This window comes from Megachile rotundata, chromosome 10 (genome assembly GCF_050947335.1).
Source record: "Megachile rotundata isolate GNS110a chromosome 10, iyMegRotu1, whole genome shotgun sequence".
In the NCBI taxonomy this organism is placed as follows: Eukaryota; Metazoa; Arthropoda; class Insecta; order Hymenoptera; family Megachilidae; genus Megachile; species Megachile rotundata.
The window spans coordinates 16,247,374-16,272,845 of record NC_134992.1 but is presented as its reverse complement, the minus strand read 5'-3'; the positions used below and the strand labels follow the sequence as shown (position 1 = coordinate 16,272,845).

The 25,472-nt window shown below is 47.0% G+C and overlaps 4 protein-coding genes across 7 annotated transcripts in view; 1 reads left to right on the top strand and 3 right to left on the bottom strand.

Moving 5' to 3' along the window:
- Positions 1-81: 81 nt before the first annotated feature.
- On the bottom strand, positions 82-3,939 carry LOC100875390 (putative achaete scute target 1). 2 transcript variants are annotated; one of them, XM_012294655.2, is made up of 7 exons: positions 3,405-3,939; positions 2,574-3,084; positions 2,165-2,478; positions 1,951-2,059; positions 1,515-1,833; positions 1,182-1,352; positions 82-972 (listed from the first exon to the last, which is right to left on the bottom strand). In XM_012294655.2, exons 2-7 carry the CDS (start codon positions 3,057-3,059, stop codon positions 767-769), a joined length of 1,605 nt encoding a protein of 534 aa, XP_012150045.2. In that variant the 5' UTR covers positions 3,060-3,084; positions 3,405-3,939; the 3' UTR covers positions 82-766. The 2 variants fall into 2 exon arrangements, with proteins under 2 accessions (XP_012150045.2, XP_012150046.1); XM_012294656.2 differs by lacking the exon at positions 3,405-3,939 and having other exon boundaries at positions 2,574-2,767; positions 2,877-3,017.
- A 536-nt stretch (positions 3,940-4,475) lies between these two features.
- Positions 4,476-8,138, bottom strand: LOC105663736 (lysosomal acid phosphatase). The gene is made up of 6 exons (XM_012294650.2): positions 7,079-8,138; positions 6,892-6,987; positions 6,516-6,755; positions 6,130-6,436; positions 5,781-5,986; positions 4,476-5,694 (listed from the first exon to the last, which is right to left on the bottom strand). The coding sequence occupies exons 1-6, from the start codon at positions 7,253-7,255 to the stop codon at positions 5,551-5,553; spliced, it is 1,170 nt and encodes a 389-aa protein (XP_012150040.1). The 5' UTR covers positions 7,256-8,138; the 3' UTR covers positions 4,476-5,550.
- A 463-nt stretch (positions 8,139-8,601) lies between these two features.
- Positions 8,602-25,472, bottom strand: part of Dh31 (diuretic hormone class 2) — a 33,630-nt gene continuing 16,759 nt past the window's right edge. The window contains exons 1-4 of one of the 3 annotated variants that reach the window (XM_012294648.2): positions 12,737-12,882; positions 10,088-10,196; positions 9,515-9,619; positions 8,602-9,418 (exon numbers count right to left, since the gene is read on the bottom strand). In XM_012294648.2, the coding sequence (XP_012150038.1) occupies positions 9,286-9,418; positions 9,515-9,619; positions 10,088-10,173 (324 nt within the window). In that variant the 5' untranslated portion in view covers positions 10,174-10,196; positions 12,737-12,882 and the 3' untranslated portion in view covers positions 8,602-9,285. Of the gene's footprint in view, positions 9,419-9,514; positions 9,620-10,087; positions 10,197-12,736; positions 12,883-25,472 lie in introns of those variants that run through there. The other 2 variants (XM_076536143.1, XM_076536144.1) reach the window with 2 other exon arrangements.
- On the top strand, positions 18,267-25,103 carry LOC100875283 (Sox box protein 14). Its single transcript, XM_012294649.2, has 2 exons — positions 18,267-19,960; positions 21,821-25,103. Exons 1-2 carry the CDS (start codon positions 19,856-19,858, stop codon positions 23,240-23,242), a joined length of 1,527 nt encoding a protein of 508 aa, XP_012150039.2. The 5' UTR covers positions 18,267-19,855; the 3' UTR covers positions 23,243-25,103.

Genomic DNA, 25,472 nt, shown 5'->3' with positions numbered 1-25,472 from the left:
ACTTACTTGTAAAATAAAAGAAATAAATTTGCTACAAGTGTTTCCTTTTTTTTTTTTTTTTAAATAAAAGCACAAAAGAAATATTGAACAAGAATATATATTTGTTTGTAAAAATGCATTTATTTACATACGGAGGCAGTGCTGATATCAAATGCAGTGGTTTGTCGTGTATATGCAATTGTTTTGGTCATAGCTTTAAGTGTTAAATATAATTTGTTATAGGCATTTTAAAAAATTTCCCATTTCGGTTACAATTATAACGTTTAACAATCACCGTTTATCAAAATGCGAATCATGATTCACGTTAAATATATTCTAGCCGTCATGGGAGAGCAAGTTCAACGTTCATTTCCGTTGAAGAAACGAGGAAAAGGTAGAACAAAATTTCACAAACATTCGAAAGAAATCTGTGTTTTCCTTTTCATAAGTGTAGTATTTGAAAGAATACGTGTAATATTAAGTTAAAAATGCCAAAAGTCATTTCTGGAGGTGATAATTTTACAGTTTTAAAAAAATGGTCGTCTTCCTTTCGGTTAACCAATAGGCAAACAAATGTCCAACAGCGATATAAAATAATTTATTGACGTAGTATTCGTAAATATAGTGTATTCTTTTGAACGTTTACAAAATGATAACGTCCGTCGATGTGTTTAGCGTCGCATTATTGGCTAATCAATAAATACAATCGTGTAATGTGCGTGCCAAAGGTATGTACCAAAGGTAACAACGATGAGACGAGAGACAGAAATACACGATCGATATTAATTTATAAATTTCGTTTCGACGGCGGTACCAAGTGATCAGGCAATTCGGCTGGAAGGTCGTAGCCTTCGAGTTTGACATTAATTAAATGCATCGCTAAGGCAAATTCATCAGAATCCAGAAGCCCATCCTTATCGATATCAGATAATTTCCAAATTTTACCAAGTACACTATTTGGTAATTTAGATTTCACCATTGCCGACTTAGCCGCTGAAAATATTTCAAAGAAACATCGTTAATATAAAAAAAGAAAGTGCCACATAAATTAGAAAAGCGATGTTTTATTTTTATTTTTATTTTTATTCCATGATATAGATGCATTTGAACGTAGTGATATATCATATACATGTATTTAACGGGTTTATTAACGAAACACGAGAAAAAGTTGATCAAAGTAATGGCTGTGGCGAGACAATTACCTGCTCCCGTAATTTTTCCGTCACATGGACCAAGCGTTTTGAAAATATCATCGGAATTAGCTCTATACTTGTTTACGATCCATTCTGGTTCACCTGCGCCAGCATCGATACCTTCCCCTCGTTTGTATCCAAATGGACTTATTTGATCTTCTACACCTTCAAATGCGCCACCTTTAGAATTAGCGTCACAATTATTATTCGAACCATTAATGCGAATATGCAACGTTAGTAACTATACGACGATCAATAAACAATCGATATCGTTGAAGGAAAAGCGGCGATAATGTATAGATATGGACGAAATGGGCATTTGTAAGAGACGATAGAAAGTACCTTTGACAAGCGATTCACACGTCGTACCAACTTCTTCGTGCGGTATCATCGCCATAAGTTTAGCGATATCTTCGGCGAGCATTTTATCGACTACTTCTAACAATTTGGGTTTCAAAACATTGAATTTATTGAAATCATGATGTGCCAAACATTCCTGCATCTTTTTTAAGTCTGGAAAATCGCCAGGTGAAATTTGTTGCTCCCTCTGTATTTGATCATAAATTTGGCCTAAATTTTTTATAAGTTCTTTCTTTCTTGCATCTTTGCCGAAAACACTGGGCATGTCTTTCCTTAAAGCACTGATTATATAAGCGTGTACCTGTGAAGTAATCGTGCACGATTAGCTTTTATCTTTATTTACTCACTACCAGAGGATTGATATCGATCGATCAGCGACGATGAAACGGTAGTAGACAAATGCAATTTTTATGTTTACCTTCGCCAATCGTGCGCGTTTGATCAAGTCATTGAGTTTTCTAAGGGCCGCGTTTTTCGGCAATGATTGCATGTCCTTAAATAAGTCCTGTTCCTCGTCTTCGAATAATCTACAAAAAGCAAATAAATAAATATCGACAAACAAGCATTACACAAGATGACATTACTTTATAAAATTGTGATCAGAAAAGTAGAATAAGAACCGATTAACTTGCCTCTTATTCACATCGTATCTCAAGGGTTGGTCCCAAAATGATCCGATGTACACTCTAGCCACTTCTGGAGTTTGTAAAACTTTTCCTAAAGACCACATTAATGCTCCATATACTCTCATGAGTTGTTGATGATCGATCATATCGGCTTTATTAAGCACGATTCGAATTTTGTCGTCGTGACCACGTAACGCTTCGATGGATCTTCTAAATTCATCAGAAATGTCGAGTTTATGCGCATCAAACAATAATATAATCCTATCCACTCGTTCGGCAAACCATTCCAGGACTCCAGTAAAGTCGTAGCCTCTGTCAACCTGACGTTAAAGAGAGAAAGCTTTGGATCGGAAGTACAGGTTTATTTAACAAGTAAATATCTGGCGAAACAAGATATATTTTTAAATGTACTTACTCTTTGTTTCTCACCGGACAAAATACCAGGTGTATCGACTATTGATATTCCTTTCAATACAGGGGACGCGACAGTAGAACATTGAAATCTATTAAGAAACGCGTTTCCAAATTTGGAAAGGGGTCGAAACTGCTTGTTCGGATCAACAACTAAAGCATTCCCAGGTATTACGCCTTCTTTCTCGTCGTACATAACTGCAATGAAGCGATCTGTCGTTGGTTCAGGACCGATTCTTATTCCAGGAAAGTCTCTTTCTAGCAAATACTTGATGAAGGTAGTTTTGCCGGTAGAATATTGACCCACCAAAAGGATCATGGGTTTGGCATCAAAGTCCGGGTCATCGAGTTGAGGCGAATGAAAGTCATGGAACTGATAATGTTGTTCAAGAGGTAGTAGTTTAGACTTGTATATCTTTTTAAGACCTTCTGTAACATTTTCAAAGAGGTCCTGTCTTCCGCCCTCTTCTCGACTCAACCAACTGAACATTTCGCGCTGTAGTCAGGTGATGATCCTACAAATAAATCACGAGTACCCTATTTATTTTGACGTTAATTTCAATTATAATGGTAGTTCTAAGAAACGAATTAGTAGAAACGAGGATGACGTAGCGTACGGCATATAGCGTATAACGAATCGTATCGCTCGTAAGCTGTGCCGATAACGTTGTAATTGGAACGGTTGCTCTTTTCGTTCCTTAACAATTAGTCAGAAACATTGCGTGTATCACGCTCAATCGAGAAATCGATCGATGATGTGTGAAAGGAATGTAAATAGAATGGTAAGAAGAAGCAAGTTTAGAAGCAAAATAGACGAAACTAAAAGGAAACTAACCTCTCGTTGTGCTGTCAGCAGAGTAGAAATAGAGTGACAAGCGTAAGCGCACGCTATCATGCGGTACGATTGACAGAGCGTACACTTGTGCTGGAATGGCTGTAATTTGTAATCGGAATACTAAAATCTACTGAAACTGATATAAACGCGATAAATTGTATCGTATTCTCTGAATCACTTAGATCGATAAACGAGAATCGTTATCGGAAAAACGATATCTGTTGGTCGATCCTTCGAAAAGAACGAAGAAGTTACACTACTCGAGACTCGACACGTCGATTGTGCGACGTGGTGCAACGTAACGACAAACGGTCCCGACCCGAGCCGACCAGATCAGACCATACCACACCAGACCAGAACGATCAACGGACCACGTTGTGGATGAACCTGTACCGATACTCTGGGCTCGGCTGCGCGTTGCGCATCCCATTGCTTTTCTCGCTCCCCCGCCAATTCTTCCTTCCCCTCGATTCCTCTTCCTGGCTCTTCGATTCTGTTCTTTTCTGGCTAGTAGTCACTCCTACCATCGTTCGTTTCTGCCTGCTGTACTTACGTATGTATGGTGTACACGGTACGGTATAGATACAGGCGACACGCGTGCCCGTTGCACGCATGTACGTGCTGTGTATGGAAACACACACGCACGTATACTGTGCATGTAAACGTAAATGAACACGATGTACCTTCGTTCCTCGATTTCCGTAAATATCGAGACGAGATATTCCCTGTAAATAGGAACAAAAGTCGAACAAAGATGTTCCACGTTTGTAATCGTATCGATTTTCGATACTCAACCCAAGTCGAACTTAATTCAAGCTGAATAAATTTACCGCTTCGAAATCGGTCGAAACCGTAACATAAGCAGATAATGCGAAAGTAACAAATTCCATCGCGAGAGTAACTGAGCGGTGATTAGACAGATAAGAGCGCGTATGAAACATAAAGCATTTGCTTTTCTAATTTAACGATATAAATGATTTAAAATAGCTAAAAGTAGGTCAAGTCGAATGGTAATTACGTTTCGAGTGAAGAGATGCTGCGAATACACGGCAAATAAGCAATAAGCGCGTATAACTTGGAAGCGTATCGTTTTATTATACTACATATTCGTATCACATTTGGTCTTTTTTGTCACGCATAAAGGTTGTCGTTCAAAGTTTAATTTATATCTACACGTATCGCGTCCGCTATGTCATTACGTCCTATCTTAAATCAATCGAATTTATTTGACTGTAATATTTATTTATTGATTCACTTATTTCTGCGTCTATCAATATATCTATTTATCGTATTTATCTATTCAACTATGTAGAGAAGAAAATAAAACAAGGAGGGATCTGTATACGCGGAATGTTCAAAGTTCGCGCGATGATTTCATCGCAGCGACCGATGAATCGATGATCACCGCTGGATGATCACCGATCATGCATATCGGTGTATACCCGTGAACATTGACCAGGAACATAATTAAATCGAAAGACAACGAAAGAACATGGATGTATCGGGCACTGTTCGGTAGAAAGAAGTTTGAATGACGAACGGTCGAACAACGAGAAAGGTGGAGGGTAGGCGTTCGAGGAGGGCGCGATATCTCGGTCGGTATACCGACGACGTTTAATCGACGTTCGAGTATTTGAATTCAACGGAAAGACTGCTCGTAATAATCGTTCTGGTATTGCGTAACGAGACATGCAAAACATCCAGTGTCATTTGTTGCGTAAGCAACGCGGACACATCCTGGTTAAACGATTTTGTGCCAATTTAGTAATCTTAACCGGCTTCGCTGGAATTAGAATTGATTCGTATGACACGGTGCGGCGCGGGCCGTGCGTAGCACGACGCGTGTACCGTTCGACGGACGTAAAGTTAGACTTTCCGTTCTTTTTTCTAATCGACGGATTTTCTTAGTATTCTAACGTAAGAGAATATCGCAGGGTTACTTATGCCGTCCGACTGACGGACGAGGGAAGAATCAGAAGAAAACCGCAAACATCCGTATCGTACCGACTCGCTTATCGTTCTTTCGTTATCTTTTGATTCGATTAAGCGTATTCGATCTTAAGTAAAAGAATAAAAAATGTGCAGAACGCAATGTTGGCAAAAGGTTGCACGTGTCGAAAAACAAGGCTGAAACGAAGAAGTATCGTCATGGTTGACATTCGTCGTCCCAGTTATCGGGAAGCACATTCTTCCATAAACTCGTCAAGTTTTCGAGTGTACAAGGCGTGGTACACTTTGGTATTTCCATAGGATGCGGTGTAGCCGTGTTCGAGTTATTTCGATACATTAACTGGAAAGAACGAAGGAAAATAGAGATAAAATAAAATGAAATGAAATAAACGGAAAGAAGTGAAATAGAATAAAATTGAAAGACACCTTTATTTCTGTAAAATCAGAGACATTGTGCAACTGGAAAATTAGCATCGCACCGTAGTCAGGTTTGAAATACTCGTTCGTGAATCCCATGGTTCTCAACAAATTCACTAGCGTTGTATCATGGGCGGAATAAAAATACGCTCGTCTCGTATCATCGCCGTTTTTGAACGCTTGCATTCGGGTTAAGATCTCTTTGAGCAACGGTCCTGGAAGGATACAAGAGCAAATGAGGCGGGACGGTAGAGCTCGGGTAACTCGATTCGAGTGATCCGTCGAATACGAAAAATGATCGTAGAGAAAAAAAAAAGAAACAAAGAAAATGGTAATAGGTGCATGATGAGACCGTTACCTCCTCGCAGTCGTTGCTGCAACACGTTGCTGGTAAATATGGCTAAACTCCGAGCCGCGAGTTCGCGCATGCGTAGGTTATAATACTCGTTTGTCCAAGCGGGTAGTTTTAAACCGTGGAGTTGTTCGATTTCCAAAGTGTTATATAGAAATTCAACGTCTGTGATAGTAGCGATGTTTTTTCCAGCATAGGAGGAAAGTTGCTTATAGTATTCGGCCGATGGAGTTCCAGGACGCGCGGATTCGTTCGCGTATGCTTCCTTCAGAGCTGCCTCTAATCTTGGACAGGAAGCCTTGACCGTGATAATCTGAAAGCAATTGTGGTTTTGTCTCGCGTATCGGCTAACTCGGTTTAACCGATTTCGGAGCAAATGGAATATCACCCACCTTGTCTAGATTTCTAGGAGTAGAATGGACGGGAACGGGTCTCCAATTTAAACCCGGAAAAAATATTTCTTCGGGACTCGGTGGATACAAGCCTGCGAGTAAAGCTTCGGCAGACATTAGACAGCGATCCGCGTAACTACTCTGCGTTAACGACAAGTTACTCAAGTATCTGTTACCGATCACCGAGCCGTACCGGTTCCGAATCCACCGACCTGTATTGTACATTTGCAGCATGCCTTCCTAAAATGATTTCACGATTATCGACGGAAAATCGTGTTCGATACATAGTTCGTACGAAATCGACGCGACGCTGTGCGGCGCGACGTATCGCGACTGGTTGCGCGTTGCACTATTTTGTCCGCTCAAATTTTCTAACCTTGGTCAAAGCTCCCCAACCTCCTGGCCAATCGTAATCCCGGTATGGATCCGTCGGATAAGTTTCCGTAGGAGTACGATCCCCATGTCGGAAAACCTGTTATCGACACGCGCTTTCGATATTAATTCGTTTGGAACGCCGCGCAAGAGACTTACCGATCGCGTACGGTCGACCAATAGATACTTACGAATATCACCTGTTGTATACTTGTTTGATCGTTAGATGCGTCTGTCGCGACCGCAAATGCCGCGTAGGCAAACAGTGCGGAAGCGATACCGATTCCGAGCATCGCTACAATTATTCCGATAGTCAATTTACTTTGTTGACTATTGGAACGCGGTCGTTTCTGGATTTTTCGATCCATACGCGTATCAATCTTTTAAAAGGTAGGCACGCACGCACGCTGTTTCGAAACGCGACAAACTAGCCCGCTCGCATCGTTGTTTCTCGATTTAACGAATTCCATTTCCTTCACTATCGACTTATTGCGGATCGGTCGATCAACCAATCAACAACGTCACGTTCGTTTATTAATTCGCGATGTCCAAGAAACGGTTTAACAGAAAATGTGAAGATACAGGAGGCAAGATAAACGAAGAGAAGTGCGATAATTTGATTGAAAATGGATTATCGTGAAAAAAACGAGCACGTTTCGTAGCCAATATATGCCACGACAAATATGTTGGTAGAAAGGTTAACTCGGCGTTGAAATTGACTCGTGTCCCGCAAGAGAGCGTTCACATCATTTTGCGTAGATCCACGACGCGATTCGACGCAACTTGAATCCACGATAGACGATGAAATGCACGCGGCACAAAACTTGTTGAAAATTACCGAATCATGTTTCGTGATTGCACCCCAACGACGCGACGTACGCTCTCGTTTCCCAATTTATTCCGAGATCGATAAATATCGTTAACTCGTACGATTTTAGTCGAATAATCAGCGTACGATTTGGTGCTTCGCGTCGATAGTACATATGTAATCAAAATACGCGTTCATAGAAACGAACGGGGTTGGTAACTAGCCAGCGAGCAAGGACACGTTTTTGGTTAGGTTGCCGCGATTCAAAGCGCGCGTAATACAATTTCGAATGTTTTGCACTCTAGTAGCATCGTCTACTAGCGTTCATTTTTATTTTCGTCGATGTGAAATTAATCGCGAGGTAAGTTTTCTCGAAAAGCGGTGTTTGCACGACTCTGTCGACGAATCGATTGTTGTTCGCGCGTTACGGCGCGACGGCACGACTGTAAATTTCGCATCAACCCACTTGTTCGCAGTTTTGTTCGATTTCGATGCGCCTGCTGTAACGATTGACAATACGTGCGCGTGGCGTCGGGTCACGTCGATCGATCAAAGCAAATAATATTTGTTCGCGTTTATTTATATGGTTTAGCGGATTCCGCGCACGGTATCATATCGGCGCGTGTACGACGCGGTATTCCTAATCGATCGTTCTTCGTATCGTAATTATTTGCGCGTTCGAGATAAGAAGAGAAGAAAGAGCAGAGATGAACAGAAAGGGGAAAGATAACGTCGGTTTATATTAGTACATAACTTTAATGTGGGAAAAATGAATAAAGTTTAGATAAGGTTGATCCGAACGCGGATCATAAGAGGGAAATGTACGCGTTGACCTTTACACGGACGTCAGCTCGTTCGAGGTACGAGTATTTACAGCCATTCGGAAATAAAAATCGACAACAGAGATTTTCGTAATCTTTTTATTTGCAATATTCGAACTGGTCACTATGATGCATCGGAGACCGCCCTATAGTTGTACAGCTGTATATTTGAAGAATCGTTATCTTGACGCGATTAAACTATACTCGATGCGCGTATCGAGATACGATCGATGGCATCGTAAAGAAAATGACGAATAATAAGACTATTTCTACATGTACGAACGAACAATACGCGCACGTCCATTGAATTACGGTCTAAGGTTTAAACTTAGAACGTTCTAACGCACAGTAGTCGTCGACGATCGCGCATATCGAGCTGTTCGGTCGATTTTACGTGAATAAATTTTTCATCGTGTTCTTCCCGATTCACCTCCATTTTTCTGTCTTCTTTTTTTATCATCGTTATCGCGCATTACGAGCAATATCCACGGACTATACGCTATCGTTCGAACGACTCGATGGGAATATCTACGAGCCATAGAAAAGGGAAAAGCACGATGCACAGAGACGGAACATTTAGGATAAAAAAAGGTCGATCGTGAGCGCACACGTGGAATCGAGGTAGACGCTCGTGCGTTATCGTAAGGAAGAGCATACGAAGGAAGGTAAGAAGGAAGGAACGGAGAAATAGAGTGGGACGCGTACGCGAGAGAAGGTTTCAGAAAAATCGAGACGAAGGTGAAAATCGAGAAGCACTATTGTCAGTGATCTAGGGTTGTTCGGAACGGCGTCGTCGACCAGGTCCTCCGGCGTAATTCGCTGCCGCTAATCCCATCAGATGTTTCGCCGCCTGCGAACCGCTGAATCCACGGCTCAAACCCAAATCCAATCCGCGTTTGCTGCTGCGAACAACAGAACGTTCGATCGACGACGGGCCGACAAATTTGTACGCGCGTTACGCAGCCACGAGGACGAAATGCACCAGCAACGTTACTCACTTTTCAACTTCCGGATTCAGCATCATAGTGCGTCCAAGTCGAGTTATGATATCCATCAGCGCTTCCGGATCCTCCTCTTCGAATTGACTCCAGTAACTTTGTTGCCTAAAACGCGAAAATTTCTCCTAAGTGTCGAATACCGTGGCGAAACTGCTCCGTTACTCGATAAAACGTAGCGAATTGCCGATAGTCTTTCGAACGACATCGTTCCGCGGCGATTCCACGTTTCCATCCAGTTTACGACTTTCCCATTGAAACGAACGATTCCACGGTAAAAAGCGACGGCAATACTCTTTCAGACGAGGGGAAACGCGTTCTCGCGAACGTCGATTCGTCAGGCAGAACTGGGTTAAACTCCGCGATGTTGCCGGACGCTTGTTCGCGGTCACTTGGTACGCTCGTACCACCAGTAAGCGTACCGGTCCCCGATTACGCTCGTTTATCCTTTATCCGTGGCAAGATCTTTTACGATTCGTTGAACGAGCGACGTATACATAGAGAGTTTACCGAGCGGGGCATCGCGCGAGGCGTACAGTCGAGCAACGAACGTTCAAAAGCGAAGACGAAACTTACGGCGCGGCGTTCACCGATAAATTCGACGACGCGAAAAGACCGATGGCCAGCACCAGTACGCAGAACGGTACGATCCCTCGTTGCATCCTCGACGACGTTGCTTTCCGATCTGTAAAAGAGCGAAACGAACTCGTGTAAGCTTGTTACGTGTATGTATAGAAAGTTTGCACTTTCCGCTGCATGCGTAACGAGCGAAATTTTTTTTCGTCCGATCGAGAATAACGGGAAAAGCGGAAGGAAGGAAACGAGGAGGCGAGGAAAGAGGAAGAAGGGAGGAGGATTTTACGGCCGAACTTTGTTGGTCGCCTCGTCGAACAAGCTGGATGAGTGCATTCGAGAAAAGCGACTAACAAACTATTCAATGTATCGAGGTAGAGAGGAAAAGCCGGGTGCGGACGAGTTTCGAGAGCGGGCACGTGTTGCGCTCGGAGGTGGTGCTAGTGGTTCTTCTACGCTTCCATGTATGTACATTCGTGTGGGATTCTTTTGGATACATGTGGAAACCCGACGACTTTTCTATTCCAAAATTCTTAGATCTCCATATTTTCCTCGTTGCGACATTTTCCCTCGGGAGAGCAAATTTGCTCTTGGATTTTGTTACGTGTCAACGTGGACAGCGTCGCGAGATTTGGAATTTTGTTCGCATATTTCGTTGCTCCGTGATTTGTCGCACGCGTCGTAAACAAATTTCGCGATCATTGAAACCCGCTGACTCGAACTGGATAGAAGCGTTTCGCGATTTCTCTTCGCGTCGAGATTCGTTCAATTAGTATTTCAGCCGAGGAAGGCAATCACGTGTGGCTTTGAGCGTGCCGAATAACCGTAACATAACGGAGGATAATTGGATTCGTCGCTTCTGATAATTGTCGTTGACCATACGTTTTCACGCGCACGGACTTAGCTACGTTCGTTAACCGCGAACAAACGCGCAAATTCTTCGCGTTCGACGCGAATACGAAGAACTTTCGACCGTCCCCTTGAGCTTACAAGTTTCACCGGTACGTTCGCGAAAATCGCGTGCGTTTCGCGTCGAAGCGGAGCTAGGAAAGATGGAATTGTTCGCTCGACCAGTTTCGTTGTTCGATTTAGCTACGAAGGACGATCGAGTCCGAACGTAAATTGAAAAAGAAGAAAAAACCTGGTTGCAGCGGCTAAATTCGCGTCGCGATCGGACAGCGTTATCGGAAGAAAGTCCGAGTACGCCCGAACGAGCAGAAACCTCGTCTCGAACACCCGCTACCGTCATCTCCTCTTCCGTTCCCTATTTTACAGCGTTAAACCGAGTTCCGTTTTCCGTTCTCTATTTCCCGTTTCCCGTTTTACGAGCCATCGGAATACCGTTTGATTAAACGAGAACACGATGGCAGCCGTCCTTCTTCTTGCCATCCAACCGCTATCCTTCGAAACAGGATCGAGAAAGTTAGCCGTCGCGTTCGTCGATGCTCGTGACGAGCAAAGATTTTGCAAAGATTTTCGAGATACATTCGCTATCTGTCGCCACGCGCCACCCAAATCACGATTAAGATCATCGATAGCCTCTTTTTAGCGCCCGTCGAATTTCCTTCGAATCGTGTCAACTTCGTTTACCCCGATTCGGGATTACCATGCTGGAAATTCGAAGATGCAGCTTTACTCTTTCCGGTTTTCGATCCCGCGCGTGTACATGACTGTTGTAACCAACTGTTCGGTCGTGCAGCAAATACGAGAAAAGCAAGGAATGCGCTTTTCGTTCTAATCAGATACAGCTGCGTTTCTTTCGGATAAACGTTGTTTATGTTCGATCGTTCTCGTTTTTTTGTCGAGTCGGTTTTCGTTTCGCGGTGAAACAACCATGCGGAAAATCGAGCATCTCGAACGAATCCGTTGTTCAAGATTAAAAAGAAGAACCCGACGACCTCTACGAGGCGATGCAACGCGCTCTTTCGTCTAAAACGCGATCGTTCGCGCGTGAAATTTCATCGTCCGTGCCGTTTTACGCGTTAGGTTCGCGCGTTAGAACGGTTCCGTGTCGCGGCCAGGTAATCTCGTAAAACTCGCGAAACGAACGTTTATTTTCTTCGGAGAGAGTAAACGCATCGAAACGAGGACAATTTCGTTCGCTCCATGTCGGGCAGAAAATGTTACGCGGCAACGAAATTACGCTTCGAGCGTAGGTGAATCGTATCTGGAAACGGATAGAACGAACGCGTCGCGGTTTATATCCATCAAAATCGACAGAATTTATCGCGCGCGAACGATGCTTTTAAACTTTTATTCGAATCCGTTGCAACCGAAAGAACGAACGTTTTCCCTGTCGACTATCGCGCAACTCGTTATTACGTATATTAATCGCTAAACGGACACCGTCGTTAAACAACGGTAATACTAGGAAAGAAACGAAGAAAAAGTAGAAGAACTCGTCGATAAGAACTAGCTAGTTGACTGGCGAAAGAGCGAGAAAAGACGAACAATATCGTATCCTTCGGTAAGTTTACGACGCGAAGGAAACGTCGCGACTTGAGAAAAGTGTCGCGTCGTCTTCTCGTTAATCGCGCAAACGACGAAATAAATAAGGAACGTGCAGCGAATCGATGGATCTTTTTGCGAGGCTCGATCGTGGCAAACGGAAGTTCTCGAAGTAGTCCAAGCCGGAAAACGCGGAACACTTACCTCGATTCGCGAGGGTGGTTTATCGAGACGATAAACGATAGTGGTCGAGCGGCGGATCAGCGAGTTCGTGAACGGTGAGCGCAGCTCTGCGAATCTGAATCTTGCGTTCACGGTTTATATAAGCCCGCGACTTTGCACCACTCGTTTCATCCCTATCCCCACCCCGTAATATCTAAACATCCTCGACCAATCGTACGGATCCGTCGGCTACCCCGTTCGAGCTTCGCATCGTCTCACCCCATGTTCCTGATCGCCGTTCTTCCACCGCGCCGCACCAGCCCACGATGTCCTACTCGCGATTTCTCCCTTCGATCTTCCTTTTTTTTTATTACTCTCATTCTAATTCCGATTTCTTCTCGCGAATTTCTTTCTTTCGGTTCTCGTCGGCGAGTCGTCCCTTGCCAACCACGGCTGTACCTCGACGAAAGAAAATAGAACAGGTAACAATTTCGTAAATTGCTCTATCTCGATCGCATTTCGACTGGGTCGCGATTGGAAATGGACCCGAAACGCGATTAAACGACGGCAGAGAAGCCGGTAGAATCGAGTAAGAAAATAGAAACTCGTCGGTCGTTAGTCACGTTTAATCCATCTATAGTTCCTCGAAGACGTACGAACACGATCGAGCGAAACCCTGTCCATTAAGTTTACCGGCGTTGCTTCTGTTTGCGTTTTCGTTACCGTTGCGATCAGTTTTCGTTCTTAATCCGTATCGGAGTATACCGACTAGATGCCGACGATAGCTACGCCGGCGACGACGGTGATAGCGAGCACGATGGATGTTGGTCAGAGAAGAAATCCGATTCGAAAGATTCTCGAAAAGATTGTACGAGGAGTCGATCGATGGAAATCTCAAACGTTTATTTAACGGAACTGGTAAAGCGAAGGAATAAAAGTGGTATTATGAAAATGATATAAAATGTCTATTGCGACAATTAAAAATACTGGTACACGCAAACGATTGCTTTAAATCTTCTGGCCAGCACTGTACATATATTATTTTTCGATCAGCGTAGGCTCGTTCGGTGTGTACACCGAACGTAGCCGTTCGCCCGTTAATATTCCGTGTAAATATTCGAAGAGCCCCCTCGAAGAGCTCGTTTCGTCCAACAACGAGAAGATAACTAGCGGTTCATCTGCTGGACGGAGGAAAAAAAGGCGTTCATACGTGTCGCTTTGACTCACGCCTTGCGTTTTTCTCGTGAAATTCCTCGGCTTTTTCGGCTGGTTTCCGGAAAAGCGGAGGGTCGCGGTTTACCGTTTATCGCGGCGCCTGTGCGGTTTCGGTCCGCTTCCCAAGGCGCCGTTTAACATTAGTCGGCACGCAAATTACCTGATAGCCCATTTTAATAATATCCCGAGAAGCTAGTAGGAAACAAATAGTCGTGTCGTGAGCATAACGCGTTATAAACGCGTTCGAAGCAGACTGGCGCTTTCGGAGCGATCGAGACGCAAGGTCAACGAGCGACGCGCCTACGTTTCGCGAGGAACAAGAAGGTTCGAGTCGGAAAGAAAAAGGAGAATTCCGTGGCGAGGAGAACCCTCTTAACCGCTTCCGATTCCGAAAATTGGTTTAGACGTCCGCGCGGGGCAAAATCGGTCGACTTATCTCGGTTATCGATTTATTCGTTGACAGGGCAGCGCGAAAAAAGCGGTACAAGAAAGAAACGTTGGACGGGCAGGTAAGAGTAAACGGAAAATATTAGGTTCGGCTGTTTTTCTCCTCGATTTTCGTCCGGTGGATTAGTTTTCCTTCGTTTTCTCGATTCCGCTGGTTTAGTCGTTGACCGAACGCGGTTAAAAAAACAAAGAAAATCGGAAGAAGACGGACATAATATCGCGTATCTTCTCGTCACGCGTTTTTCGCCACTTTTCCTTGCCGCGACCGTCGTTTTATACGGGGCTCTTTCCCGACCGAATCAAAGTCTCGGGAGAGAAGATATCGTTAGGCGCTGAAACGAAACAACTTCGACCAGTTTTATGGGATATTTGTCGAGACATAAACTGGAAATCAATCCGATACGGTCATCGAAGCCGTTTGATTCGTTTAAACGTTCCGTACGACGTATCACCGATTTCTAAACACGAAGCTTCCTCGCTATTTTTCGCAAACCCGACGAGAAACGTTACCAGCAGGGTAAAAATGGAAATTTTGCGTGTTGGCAGGTGACTCGAGACGCTTGGCAACATTGACGTTGCCCACCAATTAGTTAGTAGCGTAACTAGCTGCTGGCGTTTTCCTACGAGGACGGCTTCTCGAAATTGATTCGTCGCGAAATCGGTAAACTCCTGGTTATCGGCGAAGTAGGTTCGTTTCAGTTACGTATTCGAGAGATTATTCGCTCTCGAGGGATTTTCCAAGGATCCAACTAGTAGACGAACAAGTTACGAGCATCGCGTAAACGCTTTTCGATCGTTCGATCGACTCTCCTAAATTTCTTAAACGATTCATGCTCCGATATGCTGTGTCTTTTTTTCTTCGCGCTCCCTAGGATACGCAATATTTTCAAGCAACGTTCGGTGCATCCGCGTCACGTTGTTGTCCTGTAATTAGAATTTATCGTTTTCGTACTCGATCGAGCGTGCGGGGTCCGTGCGCGGTCAAAAGGAAAAGAAATCGAGTAGATGCACGCGTATCTGGTAGGCGAGTGGCGTATCGGTGGTTAGACCGATCGGAAGAACGCGTTCGATGGAAGATCGATCGCGATTCTCCGACTTACGATCCTTTCCCTTTAAACGAAACTCCGACTCGATTTCTTTCGCTACGAGAAAAATTGATCGTACGTTATCCGGTTTCGATGCGGTAGATGCGACGGAATTAATGTTCCGTCGCGAAAAAACATGCCGGATCTGGCTTAAAAACTCTCCTCCGCTTTAATGGAAAATCGTCGCGTGCGCCTGATCGGATAGGACAAATTTCGCTTCTCGTAAGTTTCTGATCGAAACGTATTCGCTCGTTGCACGTTTAGCGGTTTTCTTTAATGGAATGAAATTTTCGTACACGTCGGCTGATTTTACGTTAACCGTGTTACGCGAAAAATCTCGTCCGTTCTTTTATCTTCTTTTTCTCTCTGCCTCTCTTCTTTCGTTGTTATCGAACGAGCATTACCGACCGAGCCGAAAGACGCACACTGTTTTATCGATCGTTGGAGAGTACCTCGAACGGTGTACCGACGAGAACGAACGGCTCGATCGGTAATCGAACGCTGCACGGTCAAGCGGATGAAATACGAACTTACCTTTCGAAAAATTGACCAACGCTGGTCATGGAAACCCACTGGCCAGAGTGACGAAATAACGGTATCGATTTTGATCGATGTTGCCATGTTCGACAGAATCCATACCGCGAAATTCAACTGGTAAATGAATGCAGGTTAGGTAAGAAATAAATAAATTTTGCGTCGATCAAGTATATTTATATTTTACATATGCATTCTATCAGTGCGAAAATCTCTTATATGTTACATATACAGAAGCGTAGTATTTAGAATAATTTTCAAATAACTTATGTTTCGACCGTGTTCGAGAGCTTGGAAAATGCGCGATCGAGAAAAGAAGACTGGATAATTGGTCTATCAGGGTACCCGCAGCAGCCCGAACGTTCGCAAGGACTCGATACGAAGACGTATCGCTCGGTGCGCGTCGATAGTTTGAAGGAGCTCCGGGTGGTTTTCGGTTTCCTCGTTAAGCTTTCCGCGCGATACGGGTAGCCGGGGATCTCTTCGCTCGTAAACGTTTCGATTTCGTCGAAAGCGTTTCCGTCTTGTCGTAGGCGTTCAGCGTCGCGCAGGAGGAAAATCGAAGAGCGCGGTTAAAGAAAACGGTAGAGCCGATGTACGGTTACGCGCGCAGGTGTAGCGCGCGTCGCGGTGTCTCGCACCTGTCCGATCTTTAAAACGAATCGATAAAACGAACTTTGCGTCCGGTAACTTTCGCGTAATTCGTCGCGAGAAAACCCATTGCGCTTTCGACTTTATATCCTTCGATCGCTTCGCTTTCTCGCTACCCCTTCGATCTGGCAGCCGCTATTCTTCCTAAAGTCGTTTTTCGTTCACGCGCGAGTAAGCTCGAAGGAAAACGCGGTGAACGGATGGACGGGGACAGAATTCGCGAAGAAAGGACGGGAGCGGTAGGAAGAGAGCGCAGTAGCGCGAAATAGCCGGATACGTAAAATGATTGTCCCTCGGTTCCCGTAGCGTGACGGGACGCGTTTCCCCGTGACGAGCGCGATTCGTCTGAAAATCGTTCGTCGACGGTGGTTCTCGTGGCGCGAATCGGTCGGAGGGTAGAAAGAATCGCGAAAACGGAAGCGCGAGTTCGAAAAAGAACGTTCGATAGAGTAGAACGATCGAGCGGTTCGCGCGAAGGTAAAATACGAGCGTGCGCGTCGGTAACGATACAACGGCAGGTGAAGTACACAGCTGCTGGACAGCTGAACAGCTGGACCGATATATCCGTTTCCAGGTACGCGTTCCGTCCGTTCGTAATGATAAGTTTGCGATCATGGAATTCGTGGACGACGGTTTGGCCGGAGGAAATCGTCGTCCGATCGATTTCCGGACTCGTTGTCGACTCGACGGAAAGCGGCGTTACGTTTCCGGAGGATTTTCGGCTCGGAATTGGTCCTTATCGTCTGGTGGCCGACACGACGAGGATCGCGGCGCGGTGCGGCGCGGCGAAGGACGCGAAACGGAAGAAAACACCTGCTTCTTCTCCTCTGCTCGACCACATCCTTCCTTCGAGCAGTCTCGCGTTGCGTGGCCCGTTCAAAGGCCTCGTTCGCCGAGCGTTAACCGACCACGCTCGCGTATGTACGCGCCGTGTCTCGGTATATTCGGCGGACCATGTGCGAGCTTGTACACCCCACACGAGCACACGCGTCCCTCGGAAACCTTCGACGCTGGATCGTTTTTCTTACGGTTCTCACGGAACGCCACGCAACGTCCGCCAGTTTTTTTACATCTTGCCATCCTTCTCCTGCTCTTCCTTCCCCTTTCTCCGGGCTCCTCGCCCACCTGTACGCGGATACACGGTCGTCGCTCGACGCAGTTTCTTTCGTGTTTTTCAAAATTTCGCATCGATCGATCAAACGCGTCTGGCAGACCTAGACAGCGAGATAGAAGCGTCCGTAGTCGCGGCGATCGGTCGGTCGACGATAACGCGCGTTATCTGTCCGAGCCGATCGATTGACGCGCGGAAGAGTGACGCGACGTCGCGTGCTCGACGAGAAGGAAAAGTATAGGAAGCGTCGGTTGTTTTCGTCGAACGAAAACCTACCGAACGCTGTTTATCCTTAAGCTTCGTAAGCCGCGCGGAGGAGAAAGTTTCGCGCTGACCAAACTTCTCGGCGAGATACGCGGTCGAAGGCGTCGCGACTCGGAAAATCTTGTTCGTTCCGGACGGCACAGCGCGGTGCGCGATAATTGCGCAACGATTCGCGCGCTGACTCAGACGGGTGAAACGCGGCGCGGATGTTCCGCGACAAATCGTGTTTTCGTATCGAGAGCGCGCTCGGTCGGAAATACTTTGCTCGTAAATACGTCGATCGGGAAGAGCGTTTTAGTATTCTCGAGCTGCAGGTAGCATCCGGTTAAGCGGCGACGGCCGCTCCCATCGATCGCTAGCGCGACGCTCGTTCGTTTCCTCGACTCCGGCTCTCGGATCCTGGCTTCTGCTTCGATTCCACTTTGCTCCTTCGAAGCAGACCTTGAACGTCGGATAGGTCAACGGTTTCGACGACCCTGGCGATCGCGATCTTTCCTCTCCTTCCTCGTGCGAACCTTCCGCGCGCGTCTCCCCGCGCGTCGCCCCCGAAAACCAGCCGATTTTCCACTCGGCTCGTTCGCGAAAACAAGTCGGCCGATAACGAAACGGTCGATCGCGAGACTCGGATAAGATTGTCCGAAAGATGGGCCTATCCGATCGTTATCGGCGAGGAATCTCGAGCGTCTCGCGGCCGTCGAAGTAGAAAAGAAACTCGGTTAATCCTCGGTAAACAGATTCGGTAAATACAGGGTAAATACTCGCGGCAAATAGTGGATAAATCGGAAGACTCGACGGACGAGCGGCAACGTACGGAATAGCATTTTGTAACGATTAATACGGTTAATCGGTAAGGACGCGCGAAACTTTGGAAGAGGAGAGCAAGGGCTAGGGACGAGGAGAGAAGGGTCGAGGTAAAGAGAGAGAGAGAGAGAAGCGGGCAGCGGCGACGGCCGACGACGGGAGAGCGAAAAACGAAGAAAGAAGAAAGAGGAAAGAAGAAAGAAAAAGCAAAGAGAGCAACGGACAAGCTTTCAGGGTTAAAGAGGGACAAAAGAACGGCTGCGTCGTGACTGGCTGGAAAGGCAGCGTGTTTACGCGAGATAGTGGGGGTACTCGGTGGCTCAGCTGAGCGTAGTATAGAGGTAGAAGGTTGACGAGAGGGAGAGCTAGTTGCGAATGAGCGCTCGTCGGGCGTGCGTCGTTACGGCGTCGATCGATAATGTCGTCTCGTGATCGACGAGAAACCGTCGAATCTTGAGAAGACCGATACGATAGAATATTATCGCGTACGGGTTTTGCGATTAAGCACGCCCGCGTATATACCGTGTTCGCGATTCGATAGTTCGATCGCGTACGCGCAGTGCAAAGTGCGAGCGTCCCGCGAGCGTTCGTTCGAAAGTAATCGCTTCGACGGAGAAGCGTTTCTTTCGCCGTTCGTCGTTCGCCTCTCGTCTCTTGCCGATCGATCGAACAAAACGCGTGCGTGCATCTCGCCGAAAGACAGCGTCGCGTGCTCGCCAGTTCGCGTCCAGCTTGTTAGTAGCGTCGGGTATCGCGATCGCGAAGATCGTCGCTCGTCGCGGTGATCGTTCTCCTCGTCGTCTCCTTCGATCGTTCGTCTCGGCGTCGCTCCTTTCGACCGGACGAGGAGAAGAAGGAGGAGCGAAATACGAGGAGCCGAAGAGTCCTGGTAAACGAGAAGAAAGAAGAATACGCCGCCGAAAGGAAGGATACTCGATACGTTGTTGCTCGTCGACGAGTCGAAGCTCGCGAAGCTCGCGAGTTGTCCAAGTGCAGTGCGATCGCCGGATTAAAAGTGAAGTGACGAGAAAAATTGAAACGACTGGCCCGAAAATGGTGCCACAACAGCAAGACAGCCCGTCTAGCTCGGGAATTCCCATGTTTGGATCGTTGCTCGTGGATAAAAATTCAGCGACGCCGTACTCTGATGCCACGCAGGTAATATTTTTTAACGGCCCAACGTATTTTTACCGTAGCTGTCTCGCCTCGAATATCGCGAATCGAACGCGTTCCGTCTGTTTTTGTTTTTGTTTCGGTTTCGCTTTCGCTCTCGGTTTCTTTCCTTTTCTTTTCCTCTTCCCCTTCGTTTCCTTTCCTTTCGTATCGTTTCACGCTACGTCGAATCATCGACGCGTACGCAAGTACGCGTATCGCATTAACCAATTTGTTTTCGACGCTGATAAAAAATATCGTGCGATATTCCGGTTCGATTCGCGTTCGGTTCAAAATACGCTGCAATTCCGTGGACGCTGATTCGACGTCGAGCACGTTTCGTACGAGTTTAACTGACTCGTGATACGGAGGATTTTCATCGGATTTTATCGTGGACCTTTTGAAAGCGTTCGAAAGGACACTCTGCTCTAGTCGAGGCCGCGCAAGCGTTCGAAACGACGCGCCGACGATCGTCGTAAAAATATTTGCACGTGCGCCACGCGCGATGCTCGGAATCACCGTCCGTCGCACCGAACGTCGCTGTTTTAACGTTTAACTCGTGAAACGACGCGACGGTCGTTTCTCCCGATAACGCTCTTTCTCTCTCCCGCTCGAGAGTCGATCGCGCTCGTTTATTTTCACGGCGAAGAAACACCCGTGAAACAACGAATCGGTTATTTTCGTCGTTCGTTCGTTATTCTTGGATCGCACCGAGTTTCGTTTACGTTCTTCACGGATTTTGCTATTGTTTTTTTCTAACGCTTTCATTTTTTCCCATTATTTCTCGCGTATTTTTTTTCTCGTCTCGTTGCAAGCGTGGCCAGCTGGGTCCTCTCTTCGAGATTCCGTCTCGACTCGACTTTGAAGTTACGCCGACGCGATCGTTCATACGCTTCTTCGATCGATAAAATCGTCAACGATTCGATCTTTCGACGCTTACGAACTCGAATTCGAGGAAACTGGCGAGACAGTAACGAACTAGGCGAGAAAGACTGAACGTCGCTTTAAGTATTAAACGGCTAAAGCGACGAACATGTTACGGTCGCGTGCAAAATCTTTTATTTTCAAAGACATTACTCGATTTGTATCGGAAACGAGTCTATCGTTACGATTCGCGAATGCTAGATAACTAGATGGACAATTTGCTCGTGAAAAGTACAAACTTTTGTTGTTCGTTGTTCGAACGTCTTTTTTATTTCATAAAGCGTCGTTGAACTCGCTTCTGCCGTTTCGATCGGTTGGACGATGATTTAAAATCCGTTGCCGAAAATAACGAGCGTCGAACGGTCGAAGCGGAGAGAGAGGAGTTCGCGCGAAAACGGTCGATCGCGCGAGGAAAAGCGATTCTCGATCGTATCGCGATCGTCCGCGATACGCTGCGCTGGTTTCGCGTTCGGACCAGATTACGAATCGCGTCGGATTTTCTATTAGAAACACGGAGGAACGATTCGGACGTTTCGATCGGTGGACGCGATCGGTGATTCCGTTGTCGGTGTGTGCAGCGGTCGTTGGCGTACCTCGTAGTCGGCGTCGTCGCGCCTCGCTAACCTACATATCCAGCCTTTCGATTTCCACTCGGATGCGCGTCGACCGATCGACGATATCTAAAAGTATAATGGGCAGAACGCGCGCACGGTACGCGTTATCCGCGCTCCCACGGACTCGCCGGCCTGTAATAAGAACCGCGCGATTGTTCCGAACGAACGCGAACGATTTCGATTTCGTACGCGTGTCCTCTCGCTCTTTCTTTCTATATACGCAACGTCGCCTCTCGCGTCGAGACGAAAGGCGATACGATCACGATGGAAAGAACGAGACGCGCTGGAACGAACGGGATGATTGGATTTTCTGATTATTCTGTTTCAGACGAAGAAGAACAATCCGAATCATATAAAGAGACCGATGAACGCGTTCATGGTTTGGTCGCAGATAGAACGGAGAAAAATTTGCGAGATTCAGCCGGACATGCACAACGCGGAGATCAGTAAGCGATTGGGTAGACGGTGGAAGACGTTGGACGAGGCGGAAAGGCGACCGTTCATCGAGGAAGCCGAGAGACTCAGACAGTTGCATATGATGGAATATCCCGACTACAAATATCGACCGAGGAAAAAGACGTCGAAACCGACAGCGTCGGTCGCTACGAAGACGAAGGAAGGCGCCAAGAAGTCGAGGAAGTCGTTGGCGTCGTCCTCGTCGTCGATCGCGTGCATCGGTACGTCGAGAGGCCACGCGCGAAACGACAGCAACAACAACGTGCCGACGAACAGTAGCGTCGGTGCTACGGTCAAGAGATTACAGACGCACGCGACCGCTGGCAAACCGATGTCGCGTTTGAAAGTCAGATTGGCGCTCGACAAACGATCTTCGCTCGATTACACACCCGCGCCACCGATCGTCACCGCCAAGATACCGAGCAGTCCATCCTGCGTCACGCCCGATTCTCCGGAATCGGCCAGTTTCTACGAGGACAATTTCCTCGACTGCGCCTCGTCCGCTCGTCTGGGCGCAACCTCCGCCTCGAGCAGCAGTCTCGTCGCGTCCAAGGGGACCGGCAAGATCGACCGCGAGGCCAACCTGGACATGGACTACGAGACCGCGTTCGAACCGAAAGATCGATTGTTGTCCTCGGTCGGTCCCGTTTCTTCCAACGTCACCGCCGCTTCCTCCGTTACCTTCCCGGCATCCGTCGAGGACATCGACGGACTCATCACCGACAGGAGTTATCGCTCGCAAACGCCCAGCCACCGTTCCAACTTCCTGGTGAAGGAGGAACCGATCGAGACCATGGAGACGGACGCGGAAGTCGAAACGACCAGCAGGACAAGGACGATGTCGTCGCCGGCTGCGTTGCACGTACCGCAACGAACGTCCCCGCCGTCCTCGCTGACCACTGCCAGGACCACGATCCCTGCCCTCTCGTCCTCCTCCGTGTCCGCCTCCGATTTGAGCATGTCGACGAACGCGGCGACCAGGACGATCGAGGACGGCGGCGCCGTGCTCGAAGAAACCGGTCTCGCCGACGCGACCGCCGCCGCCACGGTGGTCAAACTCGAGGAACCGACAAACAATCCCAGCCTGGCCGACCTTTACTCGTTGACGGACCTCTTGCAGATACAACCGTCCGATTTCAAGATCGATCTGGACATGGAGACGATCACCACCGATCTGGATACCTTCGAAACTGCCAGTTCAAGCAGCGGCTCGCATTTCGAGTTCTCCTGCACGCCCGACGTTACGGACATGTTATCCACCATCGGCGTCGGCAACGACTGGGTCAGCTTCTGAAACGGAACGAGGCCCTGGTTTCGCTTTTCCGCTTTGTCGCGCGATCGCCCTCGGAGAAATCCTGTCCGACCCTTTTTGTACATGTACTGTAGTATATTAGATATAAGGTATTTTTTTACTCTGTACGGCATCGTTAACCGACGAACGTAGTACGTAGTCGTCGTCGCGATCTTTCGATTCGTTTGTTCGCCGCGACGAACCTCGGAACCAACGTTTTGATCTCACGTTTCTTCGTCTTTACCTTCGCAACGACGTCCCACTCGTTCGTGGCTCGTTACGGCTGATCCACGCGACCGCTTTTCTATCTTTCTCGCGGTACCCGTACTTTCGACGTTCGAACAAACGTTATTCGATCTTTCGAACGCGCGCTCGTCCAAACGACGGGCTTCACGATATCGAGCACACTGCCAACCGAACTCGTATCTACGCGTCATTCTCTTTCCTTCGCTATCTCTCTCTCTCTTTTTTACTCGTTCTCGTTGGCTCTTTCATATTTAATTTCAACCGGACGCGATTCGGCTCGTTCGATTCTTCCTTCGACTAACTCGCTCAAAAAGATAATAATGTCCGCACGTACGAAGGAAAGAAAAAACTTTGAAGCGAACGGAGCGAACTCGAACGTCGAGAACCAAAGTAGAAAACGGACTTTTGCGCCTGTTGTCTTTTCGACTGCCGATTATTCGCGTTCTCTCTTCCCTTTTCCAACGATTTAATAGGCTGTGAATATTCTAAATCTAAAGATATCCGACAACCGATCGAATCCGATTTCATCGTCGCTAATCGTCGAACGATTCGATCCATTGGACGACTAGCGACGTCGACGAAAATCTGGTTTTTGCTCGTCGCGATTCGAGTCGAACAGAATCGAATCGCTTCCGTTTGGATCGAAGGGAAGTCGCGCGCGATAACTACCCCGAGGGTGATGATTTTTCCGCCACGCGACGTTATCGTTTTCGCTGCTCTCGGAACGCGTCCGGGAACGGAGCAGGACATAGGATAGCGAAGGGGATCAAGAAAAATGGAGAGGGAAGAGGAATAAGAAAAATGTGACGAGCAGAGAAATCGGTACGTTTCTACTCCGTTACCCGTAACTATATAGAAATATAAAGGAACACACCAAAGTGCAATATTACCCGTATGTATATCTGTCCGTAAACTCGCCAACGGCGAACGAAAGACGACGGTCGTTCTCGAATATAGAAAGGGCGCAGGAGATTAAGAAACGATCGGTTTCATTTTTTCGAGCGTACGCAAGTTTGCGAAAAATGCCAACGAAAGCGCGTTAAGCAATATCTTCCCGCGAATACGGTTATCGGAGATCGTAGCGGTCGTCGCGTTCGAAGCGTTTGCTCGAAATCGAGGAACGCGACGATTTCCCTCTTCTTATATGTATACAGGTACGTATATGTATCGCCCTACTCGTTGTTTCGAGTTTCCGTCGCTTCCGTGATTCTCGTCCCGTTACCTTGGATCGTTCGATCTCGTCGCGCGCGAGAAGAATATGCTCGAAATCGCGTTCGTTCTCGTTCGCGCGCGTCGATACGCGAACACCGCGCGTATTCCGAGTAATTTCACGCGACTGATTCTCGTGAAAAAATCGGGAAACGCCTCGAGCGTGTGCAGCGTTTAACGCGCGCGCGATCGAAAGATCACGCGTCCGAGCCGTGCGTCTGGTAGTTTTAAGTTCTCATTGTACCACGATAGCGAGATTAGTCGCATCGACGACTAACTTTATACGCGTAACGACTGTACATTTGTATTTAGCCCTTTGTTTATACGATGATACTTATTACATTGTTACTAAGTATTCGATTTATATAATTTTTTTTATCGAACTTATTAAAAAATATTTGAAAAACGATACGAAGCTTCTCCTTTCAATACCGACACTTCGGTGAAATTTCCTTCGGATTCCCTCGATACGTTTTTCCCAGGAGTTATTGGGGGTCTGGGAACACGTGACGCGCGCATGTCGACCACGTCGGGCAGCTGGTGTTATTGCGCGCGGTGACGGTGCTGGTAGAGCGGTGGTTCGAACGCTCTCGGTGAACGTACGGGGACGGATGGACGAACGAACCGCTGGTTCAGCTACGACATTTCGTTCCCTTCCGAGTTCTCTCGCGCGGTAGCTATCGAGTTTTCCTTTCGCGAGCGATCTCGCGATGAACCGCCTGCGTCAACGATAATAACGCGCAGTAAAGCTATTAATAGCTTTCGACGCGAACGAACG